This window comes from Macaca fascicularis, chromosome 16 (genome assembly GCF_037993035.2).
Source record: "Macaca fascicularis isolate 582-1 chromosome 16, T2T-MFA8v1.1".
Lineage (NCBI taxonomy): Eukaryota > Metazoa > Chordata > Mammalia > Primates > Cercopithecidae > Macaca > Macaca fascicularis.
In genome coordinates this window covers 89,146,491-89,165,924 of record NC_088390.1, presented here as the reverse complement: position 1 = coordinate 89,165,924, position 19,434 = coordinate 89,146,491, and the positions used below count along the sequence as shown (strand labels likewise).

Genomic DNA, 19,434 nt, shown 5'->3' with positions numbered 1-19,434 from the left:
CTCCTGCCTCAGCTTCCGGAGTAGCTGGGATTACAGGCGACCGCCACCATGCCCAGCTACATTTTGTAGTTTTAGTAGACACGGGGTTTCCCCATGTTGGCCAGGCTGGTCTCGATCTCCTGACCTCAGTCATCTGCACACCTCAGCCTTCCAAAGTGCTGGGATAACAGGCGTGAACCACCACACCCGGCCTAAAGTGAGCTGGGGGACCAGGTCATGGGGGCCCCTACCACGACCCGCCTCCACCCCCCTCATGAGCCCGTGAAGCCCTCCCCCACTGTCTGCTGGGTTTTCATTCAGCCCATGGTGAGTTCACTTTACAAAATAAGAAAGGGCCCAGGAAGAGCGATTTGGGGCTAATGGCATTTATTGAGCTTTTGCTGTGTGCTAGCACCCAAGTGAAATGTCAACGAAGCCTCACAACCATCCTGTGAAGGGCTGGTCACTACCCCCGCCTTCCAGATGAGGAAACTGAGGCACAGAGAGATTAATCTGCCAAGGGTCCTGCACTGGGAGGTGGCAGGGGGATGTCAAGAGTGTCTTTCTGACATCAGCCCCACCTTCTCAACCCACGAGTCTCCCGAGGAAGCCGAGTCTCCCAAGAAAACTGTGCAGCAGTGAGTCCCCGGAAGGTTCCGGGACCGGGCAGGGACTTCAACCCACGAGTCTCCCGAGGAAGCCCTGCAGCAGCGAGTCCCCGGAAGGTTCCGGGACGGGGCCAGGACTCTGCATTCCCAGGATGTGTCGCAGGAAACTCCCCAGGCCCAGCTGGAACCCTGCGACTCTGTTCCACAAGCAGGTGCCCACTTTTGTAGAGACACCTCTTCTAAGAGGTCGGCAGCCTCTGGGAAGATAAAGCCTACAGCTTTTGATGAGACCAACATCTGCGTGAGGTTGGTTGGTTGATTGATTGATTGATTGATTGATTGAGATGGAGTCTCTGTCGCCCAGGCTGGAGGGCAATCTCAACTCACTGCAACCTCCAACTCCAGGGTTCAAGCAATTCTCCTACCTCAGTCTTCTGAGTCGCTGAGATTACAGGCGCCCACCACCACGCCCTGCTAATTTTTGTATTTTTAGTAGAGACGGGGTTTTGCCATGTTAGCCAGGATGGTCTCAAACTCCTGGCCTCAGGTCATCCGCCCACTTCGGCCTCCCAAAGTGCTGTGAGCCATGGCACCCGGCCAAACAGCCACCTCATGACAGGAGTGGCAAGGCTGCCGCAGAACAGCAGGTAGGACAGGAGAATGGCTGTGGTAGCTGCAGAAAGGGTATGTGCCACTCCCTGGCTTTCTTTTCTCATCTGAAGCCCACCCTGCTATTGCATCTTGACAGAAGGTTCATGATGGGCCAATGTGAGCCCTCATACGTCTGTAAATTTCTTTATTCCTTGTTGACAGTTTGGCTTGGTATCGAATTCCAGCTTGGAGATCAGACATTTCTTTAGGAACTGAGGAGGTGCCACGGCTTGCCAGCTCCAGTTTTGATGTATCGAATTCCAGCTTGGAGATCAGACATTTCTTTAGGAACTGAGGAGGTGCCACGGCTTGCCAGCTCCAGTTTTGATGTAGAGAAGCTCATGGCCATTCTGGTTCTTATTCTTTGTGTGGAAACTGTTCTATCTCTGCAGGCTTTAGGGTCTTCTCTGTGACACCAGTGAAAAATTCCCACGGAGGTGTTAGGGTGAGTCTCCTGTCCTCCCCTGAACAGGACTGGTGGGTCCTCCAATCCTGGGCCCGTCTTTAGCTCTTTATGATGTTCTCCCTCTGTTTTCTTGGTTCTCTTTTTTGGAATTCCAACACTTTGGTTTGGAGTCAGTCCTCTCTGTTATCTTCTCAAAGCCCCTTGTAATTTTCCTTCCTACAACTCATGAGTCTACAGTCAGATATTAGGCGTCACACGGAGAACCGTACGAGTGCTCAGGTCTCTCAGTGAGGAGAGGTGCCTGAATGAAGAAACAGATATGCGGGCATCAGGCTAGGAAGTCCTCTAGGTGGGGGGTGAAGAGCTGTTGAAGATTCAAGGGCAGGGCAGTTAAGTGCCCCCAAGTTTCTTACAGGATTAGTAGTATAAATTGTATGGTGTGCAAATAATACTGTTTTTGAAACGACCTGTATCGCCCAGGTGCAGTGGCTCATGCCTGTAATCCCAGCACTTTGGGAGGCCGAGGCGGGGGTGGATTACAAGGTCCGGAGTTTGAGACCAGCCTGGTCAACATGGTGAAACCCTATCTCTATGAAAAATACAAAAAAAATTTAGCTGGGCGTGGTGGCACACGTCTGTAATCCCAGCTGCTTGGGAGGCTGAGGCAGGAGGATCGCTTGAGCCTGGGAGTGGAGGTCGCACTGAGCCGAGATCGTGCCACTGCACTCCAGCCTGGGTGATAGAATGAGACTCCGTGGCAAACAAAAAAGAACCTGCCCTCCATCCGGTTTCCTGTTCTGGGAGTGGTACCACCCATCTTTTCCCCCGTCTGCCTGGATGTCTTAGCACAGGGCCTGGTCTGCGGTGCTGGTCAGGTCTTGGGCACCCGTGCTTGTGATCCCACCACTAGCCCAGGGGAGAGGTGTGGACGGAGTGGAGGTGGGATGTGGACCTCAAGCTGGAGGAATCGAGGAGGACCCGAGAAAGGAACCTGACACAGACATGGGCAGGGTGTGGGGAGACCACAGGACAGAGCTGAGCCTGGCCACGGAGCCTGCGTCACCCAGGCCTGGGGTGTGGGCGCGATGAAGGAAGTCCGAACAATATCCTGACCTCAGCCCTCTCCCTGCCCTCTCCCTGCCTCCTGGAATTCCCTCCAGTTTAGCCCTCCGCCGACCAACAACCCAGGGAAGCTGCCTCGCACTCTCCAAATGCAGCAGCATCCGGAACCGAAAGCCGTTCACCTCTCAGGGCCGTGGGCTTCAGACACTGATGGTTCCTGTGAAATACGGAACAGGAAATGGAGACTCTTCTCTTCCGATTCTGTTTGTTTATTTATTTTAGAGATGAGGTCTCACTGTTTGCCCAGGCTGGTCTCAAGCTCCTGAGCTCAAGCGATCCTCCTGCTTCGGCCTCCTCCCATAGTGCGGGGATTACAGGTGTGAGCTGCACGTCCAGCCTTCTCTTCCGATTCCCTAAAGCTGAACGGATCCACATTCCATCCCGTTTCCCGGCCCGACGGCCGTTCTGCTCCTACGTGACTGACCACAGAGGGACGGAGCCCGGGCTTCCCAGACGGCCTCAGGCCTGGCAGCCGCCAAAACCAAAACCCTCCTGGAAACCCACTGCATCGCTCGGTGGGACCTACCCGGTGGGGGGGGGGTGTCGAGGGGCACAGGTGCTGACGGGATAGACCTACCCGGTGGGGAGCCGAGCCACACGTGCCCATTGGGACAGACCCACCCAGTGGGGAGTTGAGGAGCACACGCGCTGTCGGGACGGACCCACCCGGTGGGGAGCCAAGCGGCACAGGTGCCCTCAGGGTGGACCCATCCAGTGGGGAGTTGAGGGGCACAAGTGCCATCAGGATGGACCCACCCGGTGGGGAGTTGAGGGGCACAGGTGCCATCGGGATGGACCTACCTGGTGGGGAGCCGAGCCACACGTGCCCGTCGGGACGGACCCACCAGGTGGGGAGCTGAGCGGCACAGGTGCCCTCAGGATGGACCCACCCAGTGGGGAGTTGAGGGGCACAAATGCTGTCAGGATGAACCCACCCGGTGGGGAGCCAAGCGGCACACTTGCCGTGGGGATGGTGCCACTTTGGGACGTCACTTGTCTTGGGAACAGTTATCTTTTTCACAAGGTCAAAGTAAACAACCTGCAGTCCTGGCAAACGGTAGTCTAGGACCTGTCAGGTTGGAAACTGACAACCAGACTCATGGTCCTTCCTCACTCCACACAGAAACCAGCATTCTAAAGGAGCTCGGTTGTTCTACGTTCTGCTGAGGGGCCCTGACTTAGAACAAAAACAAGCTAACAAGAGAAGTCATCCATCCATCCCCTTCAGCCCAGTTCATGGCACCCTGGGTGACCCTCAGACTGGGTGTCCGCCAAGCTCACAACGTGGCTTCTTCCCCGAAAGCAGTTCTACAGCTACTTTCATTCTCCCTTTAACGTCTTCCACAGGTGAGTAAGAATAGCTGCACCTCTGCCAAGTATCACAGACAGTTCTTAGGCTAGTCCTGCTCTTTGAAGCTCTGAGCTATCCTTTTAGCCTAACAAAAAGACAAGGTTAAAAAGAGTTTTTTTAAGAAACAATAGTTGGGCCAGGGATGGTGGCTCAGGCCTGTAATCCCAGGACTTTTCGGGAGGCCGAGGCGGGCGGATTCTTTGAGGCCAGGAGTTCAAGATCAGCCTGGCCAAGATGGCAAAATCCCGTCTCTACTAAAAATACAAAAATTAGCCAGGTGCGGTGACACACACCTGTAGTCCCAACTACATTGGGAAGCTGAGGCAGGAGAATCCCTTGAACTCAGAAGGCAGAGGCTGCAGTGAACTGAGATCGCACCACTATACTCCAGCCTGGGTGACAGAGCGAGACGCTATCTCAAAAAAAACGAAACAGCTGGGAGGCTGACGCGGGTTGATTGCCTGAACTCAGGAGGTCGAGACCAGCCTGGGCAACATGGCGAAACCCAGTCTCTACTAAAAATACAAAAATTAGCCAGCGTGGTGACACACCGGCTACTGCAGCTACTCGGGAGGCTGAGACATGACAACTGCTTGAGCCCAGAAGGTGGAAGGCGGAGGTTGCAGCGAGCCGAGACCGTACCATTGCACTACTCCAGCTTGGAAAGAGTGAGACTCTGACAGGCAGGGCAGGGCAGGGCAGGGCAGTTGGGTCAGGCATGGTGGCTTAGGCCTGTAATCCCAGCACTCGGGAGGATTGCTTGAGCTCAGGAGTTCGAGACCAGCCTGGGCAACATGGTAAAACCTCGTCTCTACTGAAAATACAAAAAGTAGCTGGGTGTGGTGTGCACACCTGTAGTTCCAGCTACTTGAGAGGCTGAGATGGGAGGACTGCTAGAACCTGAGGGTTGGAGGCTGCAGTGAGCTATGATCATACCACTGCACTGCAGCCTGGGCAACAGAACAAGACCCTGTCTCTAAAAACAACAAAATCACTAGTTGTGCCTGTTTATTGTCACAAAATATTATTACAAAAGTTTTTCAGCAAACAACTAAATATTGAATTACAATAAATGAGGGAAATATACAATCTTGTACATCATTGAAACCACTGAAAGTTTATTCAAATTTTTGCGCAAAGGATTTATTAGCATCAATGCCATTCATGAAATATTTCTCATTACTACAATACTGAAGGAAGGAAAAATATTAGTTCAGCACGTATTTTAATGTTGCAAAGGAATGACAACTCAGCAAGCTTTAGAAAACGGCAGAGATGGGGTCATAACAGAAGCAATGAAGACTCCTGGATTTACCCACGGACACCCTACGGCCAGCGGCTTGGTCTCTCCCAGAATCCGTTTACAGACTTGCTCAGCCTGTGGCAGAGCCCAGGGATCATGCAGGAAGAAGCGGGAATATGCTTGATTTTGGAATTGGTCATTTTAAGATGCTTTTAGTAAGATGGTTTCACATCTACGCCCAAGTCTGGCCAACCAAGAAGCATCCACGTAGACAGCTCAGAGACATTCCCGTACGGGAGAGCAGGGAGAAGCGGCGGGAAGGTGCCCTACGAGCAGCTCAGAGACACGCAGCTCAGAGACACTTGGGTACAGGAGAGCAGGGAAGAGCGGCGGGAAGGTGCCCTACGAGCAGCTCAGAGACACTCCGGTACAGGAGAGCAGGGAGGAGTGGCGGGAAGGTGCCCTACGAGCAGCAGTGCCCAGGAGCACCGGCCACCTCCCTGCGCACCAGACACCCTCTCCCGCCCCACGGGAGATCACTTAGTTTCTCCACCTTGCAGCGGCAGTGGGGCTCAGAGTCACCCACACTCCACACAGCCCTCTGTTCACACCCTGCCTCCAGTGCGGCTCCCTCCACCTACAAACCCCCACAAAGTGGTCAACGCTGGGATGACAAAACCTTTCCTCTCAGGTGTTATATACTTTGCAAGGCTTGGAAATAAGCTGCTGCGCTGGTCTAAAGCTACTCCGGCCACGTGAAGAAACAAGAATGTGCCCTGAAGAGGACTGTGGAGAAACCTCTGAGGCCCCTTCCAGAGCAAGGCCCACTCACTTGACCAGATTCCTCATGATGTTCAGGGAGGACCCTCTGTACCCCGATCCAAAATGATTCCAGTGGTTCAGGTAGTGAAAGAGCTGATACAACTGAAGGCGCTTCTCGAATCCTGGGGCCTTGGGGATTTTGCCGTGGTAGGCGGAGTAAAAGGAGCTGCTAAAGCCCCCAAACATGCCAGCTATTGCCAGCTCATATTCCGAGTGGCCATAGAAAGAAGCTGGGTCAAAAATGACCGGCCCAGAGGAATCCTCTGCTACGTTTCCGCCCCAGAGATCCCCGTGGAGTAAGGCTGGGATGATCTGCAGGTCACGGAACAGGTCAGGGATCTTTAACTGCAGGGAGGAAAATGGAGCCTCAGCAAATTGATCAAAGCATGCACGAGGAGTGCCCATGTTTACCTAAGCACCGCTCCAGGTGCCTGCCCCCAGCCCAGGCAGCAGCGGATAGGACACCGCCAGGCACCCGCTTCCCATCCAGAACCAGACTCAGAGGTGGCCTCACCTGCCCTGGCACCTCCCCGAGCTCACGCAAGAGGGGAGTGTGGCAGGTGCTGGGCGTGCAGTGAGGCCCCGCTCACCTGCAGAGCAGACCAAAGCTGGAGGGCCTCCCTGTCCCCAGACTCCTTCTCCACCATGTCCATCTGGGGCTGAATGCGCTGCCGGGCATAGAACACAACCCAGTCCTCCTGCCAGTCATTCACCTGCAGTAACAGCAAAAGCAAAAGCAGAGTTCACTGGAAAATGCCAGAAGTGAGGGAGAGCTCAGCTACCCACAAGGATCTGAAAGCGGAGAGGGCTGCAGGGGCGGCACATGGAAGGGGTGGCAGTCACAGGAGGCTGAGGGGGGAACCACATCCCGGGGGGAACTGGAGTCTCATGGACATGCTGAGACCTCAGATCCTATCCCAGGAGCAGTGGGCAGCATGGAGATGCTTCAGGATCCGCTCTGTAGCCTTCCAAGAATGAAGAGGCTTCTAGAACATTTTCTTTCTTTCTTTTTTTTTTTTTGAGATGGAGTTTCGCTCTCATCACCCAGGCTGGAGTGCAGGGGCGCGATCTCGGCTCACTGCAACCTCTGCCTCCTGGGTTCAAGCGATTCTCCTGCCTCAGCCTCCCAAGTAGCTGGGATTACAGGCGCCTGCCACCACGCCCGGCTAATTTTTTTGTATTTTTAGTAGAGACAGGGTTTCGCCATGTTGGTCAGGCTGGTCTCAAACTCCTGACCTCAGGTGATCCACTCGCCTCAGCCTCCCAAAGTGCTGGGATTACGGGCGTGGGCCGCCGCACCCGGCCCTACTCCTGCTTTCTTTTTTTTTTTGAGACGGAGTCTCGCTGTGTCTCCCAGGCTGGAGTGCAGTGGCGTGATCTCGGCTCACTGCAAGCTCCGCCTCCCGGGTTCACGCCATTCTCCCGCCTCAGCCTCCCAAGTAGCTGAGACTACAGGCACCCGCCACCACGCCCGGCTAGTTTTTTGTATTTTTAGTAGAGACGGGGTTTCACCATGTTAGCCAGGATAGGTCCTGCTTTCTTTATGTTGTTTTGTAGCAGCTGACAACAGTTCGTCAGATGATGCACCAGAACTTCACCCAGCGGTCCTCTGGATTTTCCTTATCATAGTACCAAGAGTGGTGCAGCAAATAGCCTTGTGTCTGTGCCATTTTGCATACGTGTCAATATGCCTGTAGAATAAACCCTGAAGGATAATTACTGGGTCAGAGCATAAGTCCATTTAAAATTTTGAAAGAGGGGCCAGGTGAAGTGGCTCATGCCTGTAATCCCAGCGCTTTGGGAGGCCAAGGCGGGCAGATCACTTGAGGTCAGGAGTTGGAGACCAGCCTGGCCAACATGGTGAAACCTCCTCTGTACTAAAAATACAAAAATTAGCCGGATGTGGTGGCGGGCACCTGTAATCCCAGCTACACAGGAGGCTGAGGCAGAAGAACTGATTGAACCTGGAAGCTGGAGGTTGCAGCGAGCCAAGATTGCACCACCACACTCTAGCCTAGGTGACGGAGAGACTCCATTTCAAAAAATAAATTAATAAATTTTTTTTAAAAATTTGAGGCCGGGCGCGGTGGCTCAAGCCTGTAATTCCAGCACTTTGGGAGGCCGAGACGGGCGGATCACGAGGTCAGGAGATCAAGACCATCCTGGTTAACACGGAGAAATCCCGTCTCTACTAAAAAATACAAAAAACTAGCCGGGCGCGGTGGCGGGCGCCTGTAGTCCCAGCTACTCGGGAGGCTGAGGCAGGAGAATGGCGTAAACCCGGGGGGCGGAGCTTGCAGTGAGCTGAGATCCGGCCACTGCACTCCAGCCTGGGCGACAGAGTGAGACTCCGTCTCAAAAAAAAAAAAAAATTTGAAAGGGGGACGGGAGTGGTGGCCAATATCTGTAATCCCAGCACTTTGCATGGCTCAGGTGGGAGGATCACTTGAGGTCAGGAGTTTGAGACCAGCCTGGGCAACATAGTGAGACCCCTGTCTCTACAAAAAAATTAAAAATTAGCCAAGTGTGGTGGTGCATGCCTGTAATCCCAGCGACATGGGAGGTTGGAGCAGAGGATGGCTTAAGCCCAGAAAGTTTGAGGCTGCAGTGAGCTATGATCGTACCACTGCACTCCAGCCTGGGCAATAGAGTGAGACTCTATCTTTTAAAATTAAAATTAAAACTAAATTTAAAATTTTTTTGATAGGCGTCACCAAGTTCCTCTCCATAAAGATCGTTGCCCCAAGTCACACTCGCGTCACAGGGTGCCACGGTGCCTGCTCCCTCGTGCTCTGGCTGGCACACATGCAGCACACTTTTTGGTCTTTACAGGTTCAATATGTAACAAAAGATATCTCACTGTACTACTTTTTACTTTTTATTTTTTTCTTTTTCTTTTTTGAGATGAAGTTTCACTCCTGTCACCCAGGCTGGAGTGCAGTGGTGTGATTTTAGCTCACCGCAATCTCCGTCTCCCAGGTTCAAGCAATTCTCCTGCCTCAGCCTCCTGAGTAGCTGGGATTACAGGCGTGAGCCACCACGCCTGGCTAATTTTTTTGTATTTTTAGGAGAGATGGGGTTTGCCATGTTGGTCAAGCTGGTCTCAAACTCCTGACTTCAGGTGATCTGCCCGCCTTAGCCTCCCAGTGCTGGGATTACAGGCATAAGCCACCGTGCCCGGCCCAGAACATTTTCTTTCTTTCTTCATTTTTGTGAGACAAGGTCTTACTCCATTACCTAAGCTGGAGTGCAGTGGCACGATCTCGGCTCACTGCAGCCTGAACTTCCAGGCTTAAGCAAAATCCTCCCACCTCAGCCTTCCAAGTGGCTAGAACTACAGGCACGCACCACCACACCCGGCTAATTTTTTGGTATTTTTACTAGAGAGGGGGTTTCGCCATGTTGGCCAGGCTGGTCTGGAACTCCTGGGCTCAAGCAATCCTCCCACCTCAGCCTCCCAAAGTGCTGGAATTACAGACAAGAGCCACCACGGCTTTTTTATATTTAAAAAAAAAAATTTGTTTTTTTTTTCTGCTAAAGCAACTGGCTAACATTTCCTCTTAATTTCCACTCACACTGGAGTACCGAGGCCAGAGCTGGCTGACCGGCCCCGAACCCGTGGGTCACTTCTGACATCTGTCCAGACAGCCCCTCCCCATACAGTGGTGACGGGAAAAGTCACATGGAGCCCCGTTAAGAAGGACCCTGAGAGAGGACATCCAGGACATAGGTGCTCACCACCCAGGAGGGAAGGGAGACAGACACACAAGACTGGAGTAGCACAGGATGCCAACATCATGCATCACGCAGTCATGCGCACACACGTGTGCACACATACACATATGCACACACGTGTGCACATATGCACATACATGCATGCGCACAGACATGCACGCATACACATATGCACACACACACGTGCACACACATAGTGTGAGTACAGCCACGAAAGGAAGGGGGCAGAGCTGGCTAAAAATCCCCCAGAGCAGGCAGGACCAGAGAGCACCACTCCCCGCCCCTAAGCAGGTTTCTGGACAACCTTCCCCATTTCAAAGTCTTTCTACTGCCCCCGTGCCCACCAGGAAACCCCGGAAGTTTTCTAGGTTCATCTGTATCCTCCTCCCGAGGATAGGACGGGAGCCCTGTCCACGCCACACGTGCTGGGCATCGGGCAGCACTCCCCGGGCTGAAACGTGGAGGGAAGCAACCATCAAATCATACAACCAAAAGCTAACAAACCCTTGTCATTGCACCCTCTTTGAGAGTTTAGTATACCTAAAACAAAACATTTGTGAAATTCCCTCATTTTTACCCACCTGGAAATCCAGCTCCTAACTTGCTGCTCCTCCTCCGTTTCTTCATGCTTACCTAGCATACTAGGTGGGTCAATCTCACGTCAACCTCTCAAACACCAGCAAAGAAAAAACGGTGCAAATACTTTTACTAAAGCTCACAAAAAAAGGAAGGGGGTGTGTTCCCCCGACCCTTGTGTCCGAACTGCTGACCTGATTGTGAAATAGAGGCGAACGCTGTGCACTCACCTGGGGGAGGTATCCACAGCACGTCACCACGTCAAACCCAAACTGGTCCACAAAGGGCCGTTCCTCCTGCCCACCTCCTCTCCCTTGCAAGCAAAAGAAAAAAAAGAAAGAAAATTAGTTCCAAGGGATCCCAGCACCCACTCTCTAAACTGAGTCACCTTCAGACACGACCTCAGTGAGCACCTACCAGCTTATGCCCCTGCCAGAGACAAACAGGGCCTGGGTCTCCACCAGCTCACCGAACACCCCGAACAGAGCCTGCTCCAGCAGACGTCAGCATCAAAGACACCAGCTGCTCCCAAGCAGCAGCACCAGAGGACACGCACAGGACAGGGAGCCTGCGGGCACCTCTCAGGGGACCTGTCTCGCATCCCAACAGGACACGCAGGGGTGTGGGGGAGGACCACACTGTGACAGGAGAAAAAGAGTAGGATGTTCTTAAAGAGGAAAAAGACACTTTGGGAGGCAGAGGTGGGCGGATCACCAGAGGTCAGCAGTTTGAGACCGGCCTGCCCAACATGGTGAAACCCTGTCTCTACTGAAAATAGAAAAATTAGCCAGGCGTGGTGGCAGGCGCCTATAATCCCAGCCACTAGGGAGGCTAAGGCAGGAGAATCGCTTGAACCCAGGAGGCGGAGGTTGCGGTGACCCGAGGTCACGCTAATGCACTCCAGTCTGGAGAACAAGAGCAAAACTCTGTTTCAAAAAAAATAAATAAATAAAAAATAAAGAGGAAAAAGAATCTGCCCCCAATCGATCAGAAAGGATGGCTCTCAGTGGCAAACCTGGTGCCATGTATGTCAAATAAACTACTGTGCTTTGAAATAATCTCATGCAGGGCGCAGTGGCTTGTGCCTGTAATCCCAGCACTTTGGGAGGCTGAGGTGGTCAGATCACCTGAGGTCAGGAGTTCGAGACCAGCCTGGCCAACATGGTGAAATTCCATCTCTACTAAAAACACAAAAATTAGGAGGCCGGGCGCGGTGGCTCAAGCCTGTAATCCCAGCACTTTGGGAGGCCAAGACGGGCGGATCACGAGGTCAGGAGATCGAGACCATCCTGGCTAACACAGTGAAACCCCGTCTCTACTAAAAAATACAAAAAACTAGCCGGGCGAGGTGGCGGGCGCCTGTAGTCCCAGCTACTCGGGAGGCTGAGGCAGGAGAATGGCGTGAACCTGGGAGGCGGAGCTTGCAGTGAGCTGAGATCTGGCCACTGCACTCCAGCCTGGGCGACAGAGCGAGACTCTGTCTCAAAAAAAAAAAAAAAAAAAAAAACACAAAAATTAGCTGGACGTGGTGACAGGCGCCTGTAATCCCAGCTACTTGAGAGGCTGAGGGAGGAAAATCGCTTGAACCCAGGAGGCAGAGGTTGCGGTGAGCCGAGATTGTGCCACTGTACTCCAGCCTGGGGAAAAGAGCGAAACTCCATCTCATAAAAAAAAAAGAAAAAAAAAGAAAGAAAAAGAAAAGAAATAAGCTCACTCCTCTGCAGTCTCCCTAACTCAAGAAAAATCCCAATGGACTACACTCCGTAAGACTGGAGGAAGGGGCAAGACAGGCAACCTGGGGGGCCTCTCAGTGGATCCTCGCCACACAGGCAGCCTGGGGGGACCCGTGATGGACCCTCACAGAACAGACTGTCTAACAGCACATCTCGTACAGCAGACCCTTGGTGATCTGTTCCGATCGTCAGCTAATCTGCCCACATTTACCACGTGGGCTGTGCACAGATTCCAAATGTCAGCAGATTACAATACCAGAAAATTCCCTCAATCCTGACAGCGCGTTATGCTCTAGAAAGGTCAGACACGATGGCTGTAATTCTGAGCCTCAAGTATGACTGTTTTACAGGAACAGACCCTGTGGTCCAAGCTCTGGCTTTTTATAGAAAGCCAGAGAGCCTCTGCTTACACTCTTCCCGGGAACGAGAGGTAAAAGCAACTGTAACACGAGGCGCATCTCGCGTCCAGCAAACGTTTTGTCTTTCAAATGCATTTAGGACACAACAGACGCATCACATTCCCCGTGTTCAGTGCACTGTGAGATGCGGCTCAAGGCTGACATTCCCTTGCTCTGGCATCAGCCCACGTCCGACCCTCCCATGGCTGCTGCACGGCCCCACCTGAGCCCACCCTGGCTGAACGTCCTCCTCTAGGCAGAAGCACCCACGGCCCGCGCAGTGCCATACCCACTGTGCCCGCCTCTTTCAGGAGCGTCTCTCCACGCTTCTTGTTCTCAAGGTGTAAATCGGCCAGCTGGGCTCCAAGCTTTGCAGCATGACTGTCAAATCAAAAGGCAGCAACTAAACAGACGATACACAGAAAAAGGCAACACACCCACTGCTCCGTCTCAGGACACACAGAGAGGGTTTTTCTTTTCGAGACGGAGTCTCACTCTGTTGCCCAGGCTGGAGCACAGTGGCATGATCTCGGCTGACCGCAAGCTCCACCTCCCAGGTTCAAGCGATTCTCCTGCCTCAGCCTCCTGAGTAGCTGGGATTACAGGCGCCTGCCACCACGCCTGGCTAATTTTTTGTATTTTTAGTAGAGGCAGGGTTTCACTGTGTTGGTCAGGCTGGTCTCAAACTCCTGACCTCAGGTGATCCGCCCACCTTGGCCTCCCAAAGTGCTGGGATTACAGGTGTGAGCCACCGTGTCCAGCTAGTAGGTCGGACATTTTGAGGACCGAAAGTCGGTTCTGGTGAAGCAAGAGGGGGATAAAGGTGTTGATTATTTGACGATCTTTCCCAGCCTCGTCCGAGTTTGCAATGGGGTTTTTTTTTTCCTCTCTTTTTTGAGACTGAGTCTCACTCTATTGCCCAGGCTAGAGTGCAGTGGTGCGATCTCAGCTCACTGCAACCTCTGCCTCCTGGGTTCAAGTGATTCTCCTGCCTCAGCCTCCTGAGTAGCTGGAATTAGAGGCGCCTGCCACCATGCCCAGCTAATTTTTGTACTTTTGGTAGAGATGGGGTTTCACCATGTTGGCCAGGCTGGTCTCAAACTCCTGACCTCAAGTGATTCACCCGCCTCAGCCTCCCGAAGTGTTGGGATTCCAGGCGTGAGCCACCGTGCCCGGCCTGCAGCAAGGCCTTTGGTCAGTATCTCACTCTGGGAGATTCCTCTTGCTTCCGCCCCTGGTTGCAGAGAGTGCCTGCCGTTCATTCTGCAGAACTCATGATATGTGGAATCACGGGCTCTATGCATCACACTCCTTAAAATGATGCCCCCAGTACAAGCTTCAGTCATCAGAGAAACCACTCGGTGGAAAAGAAAGTCAGCTGGGGCTGGTGTGAAGGCACACCTGCTCAGGTAACAAAGCCGGCCTGGGGCTGGTGTGGAGACGCACCTGCTCAGGTAACAAAGCCGGCCTGGGGCTGGTGTGGAGACGCACCTGCTCAGGTAACAAAGCCGGCCTGGGGCTGGTGTGAAGACACACCTGCTCAGATAACAAAGCTAGCCTGGGGCTGGTATGGAGATGATGCACCTGCTCAGGTAATAAAGCCAGCCGAGGGGTGCTGTGGAGACGCACCTGCTCAGATGCCTCATGTCCACATGCTCCATCACCAGCACGCTCCCACCGCCTGGGGCATCCAGAACCTTGATGGGCTTGGGCACTCTCACTGTGTTTGTTTTCAGGATGGCAGTTAAACTTGCCATCTCACCTTCAAACATTCTTCTGGCCTGTCAGAAAAATACGAGAGGAAGTGGAAACGGGGGGAGGCAAGGTTACTTCCGGGAAGGTTCTGTAGATACGTTTTCCTCTGGCATTACAACTTCAAACCAAGACCACCCTGACAGGATTCCATATACATGGACAGTGTTTTCCAAGGCACTTGCCAACAGGGTAGGCTACAGGTTCAGAGGCTGGACTGGAAGACGAGGACTTCAGCTTGCCAGTGTTGGACTATATTTGTGTGCTATGGTTGAATCGGGAGGTTCTCTGGGGAGAGGAAAGTCAAAGGCACTAAGATCCGGCAACAGCGGGACTTCGAACGTGGGTTACCTGTCGGTGTCCTCAGACAACACCTCAACTGCAGTCCTGTTCCACCTACAGGACACAGACTCACACAGCCTCTCAGCTGCAGGCGGCACCCTGACTGCCTATGCCAGTGACCTGGGGTCACTTTTCACCTGCATAGACCACCAAGTTCTATGCCACCTCCTACCTAGCACTGGAAGCCACCTCATCTTGAGATGCCGTTTCCATCCGAATCCCCAGGACCACAGTGACTCCTCCCTTCGGTCCCCCTGCTCACCACACAGCAGTGATCCCTGCAGAAGAGGTCAGAGCCAGCGGCCTTTCCTTTCCTCCTGCTACACACACCACTGCCCTGCCCACTCTCCTATCCTCACCTGGGGCTCCACTCTTACACACACACAGACACACAATGTACACACAGACGGACACACAACATACACACAGACACACACACTCTTCTCATGCTCCTGACTTCCAGCTGTCTCAGCCTTCTTTCAGTTCTTCAGAGTCCCCACCTCCTCGGCCTCGGTGCCCCACCATGGCTGCCATGTCACCGCTGCTTGGAACACTCTTTTTTTTTGAGATGGAGTCTCGTTCTGTCACACAGCAGGCTGGAGTGCAATGGCGCAATCTCGGCTCACTGCAACCTCCACCTCCCGCGTTCAAGTGATTCTCCCACCTCAGCCTCCGGAGTAGCTGGGATTATAGGTGCGCGCCACCATGCCTGGCTAATTTTTGTATTTTTGTTGTGGTGGTTTTGTTTTTTTGTTTGTTTTTTGAGACGGAGTTTCACTCTTGTTGCCCAGGCTGGAGTACAATGGCACAATCTTGGCTCACTGCAACCTCCGCCTCCCAGGTTCAAGCGATTCTCCTGCCTTCACCTTCCCAAGTAGCTGGGATTACAGGGGTGCGCCACCACGCCCGGCCTAAATTTGTATTCTTAGTAGAGACGGGGTTTCACCATGTTGGCCAGACTGTTCTTGAACTCCCAACCTCAGGTGATCTGCCCTCCTCGGCCTCCCAAAGTTCTGGGATTACAGGTGTGAGCCACCGTGCCCAGCCCTTTTTTGTTTTGTTTTGAGACAGAGTCTCACTCTGTTACCCAGGCTGGAGTGCAATGGCACAATCTCAGCTCACTGCAACCTCTACCTCCCGGGTTAAAGCAATTCTCATACCTCAACCTCGCGAGTAGCTGGGATTATAGGCATATGCCGTCACACCCAGCTAATTTTTGTATTTTTAGTAGAGATAGTGGTTCACCATGTTGCCCAGGCTGGTCTTGAACTCCTGATCTCAGGTGATCTGCTCACCTCAGCCTCCCAAAGTGCTGGAATTACAGGCCACCGTGAGCCACTGTGCCTGACCTCCTCTTGATTATTCTTGTCTGTCCCTCGCATCCTTGTGTAATTGGTTTTCTCCCATCCTCCTCCCTTATGTTAATCTTTTGTACTACTGCACCCCAGCGGATGCTTAACCGTACCTTGGGTCTACTCTGGAGATCAGTGTTCTCGGCTTTAGTAAGAAACTTAGGGCTACATCCAGGTGGATATTTCTGTGGCGGAGCCTTGGCCTCTAGCTGGTTCACAGACCCTCCTTCCCCTCTCTCTGCATTTTGCTTTCAGTATTACCCCTTATTTTCTCCTCAAGTAGTTACTCTAGTAAAAGTACAGCTAGGATCCAATTCTCCCTTTATTTTAGAAAGACAATGTTTTGAAAATTCTGCTTACACAGTGCTTATCTTCTTTCTCAGTAACCTTCTCTCTCTTAAGGAGTGATAATATTTATAAAGTGTTTAGAATGGACTGTGGGTTGGGTGAGGTGGCTCCACACCTGTAATCCCAGCACTTTGGGAGGCCGAGGCAGACGAGTTGCTTGAGGCCAAGAATTTGGGATCAGCCTGGGCAACATAGTGAGACCCTGTGTCTACAAAAAATGTAAAAATTAGCCAGGCCTGGGCTGGGCGCAGTGGCTCAAGCCTGTAATCCCAGCACTTTGGGAGGCCGAGGCGGGTGGATCACCTGAGGTCAGAAGTTCAAGACCAGCCTGGTCAACATGGTGAAACCCCGTCTCTACTAAAAATACAAAAATTAGCTAGGTGCACACCTGTAGTCCCAGATACTCAGGAGGCTGAGGCAGGAAAATCACTTGAACCAGGGAGGTGAGGTTGAGAGACTGCACCATTGTACTCCAGCCTGGGCAACAGGGCAAGACTCTGTCTCAAAAAAAAAAAAAAAAAGCCACGTACAGGATGACCCGTAGCTGATCTCTCTAGAACAAAGGTTTCAAGCGGAGTCTTGAGAGAACATCCGTGTTCCAGAATAAGATGATCCCACATCATGGAAAGTGGGATTCAGTCCTGGGAATTAAACGTAAATAACTAGGAGAATGATTTTTTTTTTTTTTGAGACGGAGTCTCGCTCTGTTGCCCAGGCTGGAGTGCAGTGGTGCAATCTCGGCTCACTGCAACCTTTGCCTCCTGGGTTCAAGCGATTCTCCTGCCTCAGCCTCCCGAGTAGCTGAGATTACAGGTGCCCGCTACCACGCCAGGCTAATTTTTGTACTTTTAGTACAGACGGGGTTTCACCATGTCGGCCAGGCTGGTCTCGAACTCCTGACCTCGTGATCCACCCACCTCGGTCTCCCAAAGTGCTGGGATTCCAGGCGTAAGCCACGGCGCCCGGCCAGAGAACGAATCTAACAGAAGGACAGAGCCTGCCAGGGCGTGGTGAGGAGCAGCAGCTGGCCTGGGGGCAGCACCTTCGCCCCGTTTCACAACGCACTGGCCGAGGCTCACGGGGGACGGGCACCTCCAGAGCCACGTAAGCTGAGGACTTAACCAGCTTCACCGGCTAGAAGGACCCCACTTAACCAGCACCGCAGGGCACGAACCCCGGGAGCAAGACTGCAGCGGCCAGACCCGCCCCATTGCCCGAGGCGCCCCCGAAAGTTCACGGAGAACAGGTGGCGTGGGGCGGCCGCGGTTCCTGCTCCGGACAGTTCCCCGCAGGTGCAAACTCGTCCGGACGCCCCGGACGCTTCCGCCGTCCCCGTTCACCGTTCACCGCTCGCCCCGCGCAAAGGGTTCTCCCCAAGGGGCGGCGGCGGCAGGTCCGCGAGAGCCAGCCCCGGCCTCCGGCGGGAGAAGCCCAGGCCGCGCCCCGCGCCGAGGCCCGCGACCCTCCCCGGGACGGAGACCGGTCCCCCGGCCCGCCCGACCCGCGGCCTGACCTCCGCCTTGGGGTTCACTTTCACGAACACTCGTCCTCGGTCCGTGTCGTAGCTCCGGCCCTGGCTGATGCACCCGCCTCCCGTGTGGCCCGTGGCCCTGACGGAGCCGCAGCCCAGCTCGCGCCTCAGCAGCTCCTCCATGTTCCCGCCGCCGCCGCGGACCCGCCCCGGGCCTGACAGAGACGCGGGAGACGGCGGCCGAGCAGGCAGACGTGAGACCGCGCGGGGATTGGGCGGGGACGGATGGGGGCGGGGCCCGGCCGCAGAAATGAGCGCTAGGATTGGGTGAAAAGCGAGAGGGGCGGGGCCTGGCCGCAGAGACGAGCACAGGGATTGGGTGGCGGGAAGGGGCGGGGCGTGGCCGCAGAGTTGAGCGCTGGGATTGAGGGGGGAAAGGGGAGGGGCCGGGAGGCAGGTAGGCGCGGGGGATTGGGTGGGGGTGAGATGACGTCAGGGGGCGGGGCCTGGCCGACCCGGGGGTCCGCTCAGCCTGTCCCGCCAACCCCGACCCCGACGGTTTGGGTTCAACCCTCCTGCACAAAACAAGTGGAAATGCTGATGGAAATAGTTAAAATAATATTTTCCAAAGAGCTGACCCAATAGCAAGGGACGTCAGCCCAAGGTGTGGGTACCGGGAGCCGAGAATGTTAAGACTCTGCTTTTCCCCAGGCGTTTGCTGAACCCGAGAACAGGGAGTGGCGGGCGCGCTCGGGGTGCAGGTGCAGTGGAGACACCTGCGCTAGACCTGGGCCCCGAGGCTGACAGCTAACGGTAGCCCTGCTGTTGCGGCCAGTGTCAGGCGTCAGCTGGGCTGGCCAGGAATTCCCAGACACCTGGCAAGGCAGGATTCGGGGTGGGTCGTGCGGAGGGCCTCGGCTTCCCCGCTTCCGAGGCCTTCCGACCTGGGCTGAGCCCGGCTACCCGAGTCCCGGGGTCTCCCGCTCACAGACTTCTCGGCCTCCGTCATTGCAAACGCCAGCTCCCCCCGTCCGTCTCCTGTCCTGGATCTATGTCTACATCCTACTGGTTCCGTCTCTTTGGAGAACCCTGACACAGCTCTCAACACAAGGATGAACTAACTGCAAGAAGGCCTGAAGACGAACTCTGCCAGGAGACGAAGAGGTTTCAGCCTTCAGCAAAGGATGGTTCATAGAAACCGTTCCCATAGTCGGCCCTTGCATGGATTACAACCCTAATTAATATTACCTACGGTAAACAAAAAATTCAAGTATAGATTTTAGTCTAAAGCAAATAGGAAATCTCGCTTCCCCGGACATTGGGAGAAGCAAACACAAATCCTCTCCTGAGGCCAGGTGCGGTGGCTCACGCCTGTAATCCCAGCACTTTGGGAGGCCAAGGCAGGTGGATCACTTTATAATTATTTATTAAATGGTATGTATGTGTGTGTTCACGCACTTTTCTGTGTGTATACTGCATTTCACAATTTTAAAAAGCAAAAAAGATTAGCCGGGCGTGGTGGTGGGCTCCTGTAATCCCAGCTAC

The 19,434-nt window shown here is 53.8% G+C and overlaps 1 protein-coding gene across 6 annotated transcripts; it reads right to left on the bottom strand.

Moving 5' to 3' along the window:
• Positions 1-349: 349 nt before the first annotated feature.
• FN3KRP (fructosamine 3 kinase related protein) lies at positions 350-18,109 on the bottom strand. 6 transcript variants are annotated; one of them, XR_012426392.1, is made up of 7 exons: positions 17,932-18,109; positions 14,254-14,405; positions 12,914-13,005; positions 10,724-10,806; positions 10,499-10,585; positions 6,773-6,895; positions 5,212-6,527 (listed from the first exon to the last, which is right to left on the bottom strand). XR_012426392.1 is itself a non-coding variant. In XM_065532501.2 (6 exons), exons 1-6 carry the CDS (start codon positions 18,070-18,072, stop codon positions 1,889-1,891), a joined length of 648 nt encoding a protein of 215 aa, XP_065388573.1. In that variant the 5' UTR covers positions 18,073-18,109; the 3' UTR covers positions 350-1,888. The 6 variants fall into 6 exon arrangements, 4 of the variants coding, with proteins under 4 accessions (XP_065388573.1, XP_073877235.1, XP_073877233.1 ...); XM_065532501.2 differs by lacking the exons at positions 5,212-6,527; positions 10,499-10,585 and adding an exon at positions 350-1,945; XM_074021132.1 differs by lacking the exon at positions 10,499-10,585 and having other exon boundaries at positions 6,697-6,895.
• Positions 18,110-19,434: the final 1,325 nt, after the last annotated feature.

What these genes read in the sequence shown, in the direction of transcription:
- FN3KRP (XM_005585351.5), bottom strand. Translation starts at nt 18,072, where the DNA reads ATGGAGGAGCTGCTGAGGCGCGAGCTGGGCTGCGGCTCCGTCAGGGCC. An exon ending in AAGTGAACCCCAAGGCGGAG is followed by an intron (nt 14,406 to 17,931) that starts GTCAGGCCGCGG and finishes TTTTTCTGACAG; the next exon opens with GCCAGAAGAATGTTTGAAGG. An exon ending in GAAAGAGGCGGGCACAGTGG is followed by an intron (nt 10,807 to 12,913) that starts GTATGGCACTGC and finishes TTTGCTTGCAAG; the next exon opens with GGAGAGGAGGTGGGCAGGAG.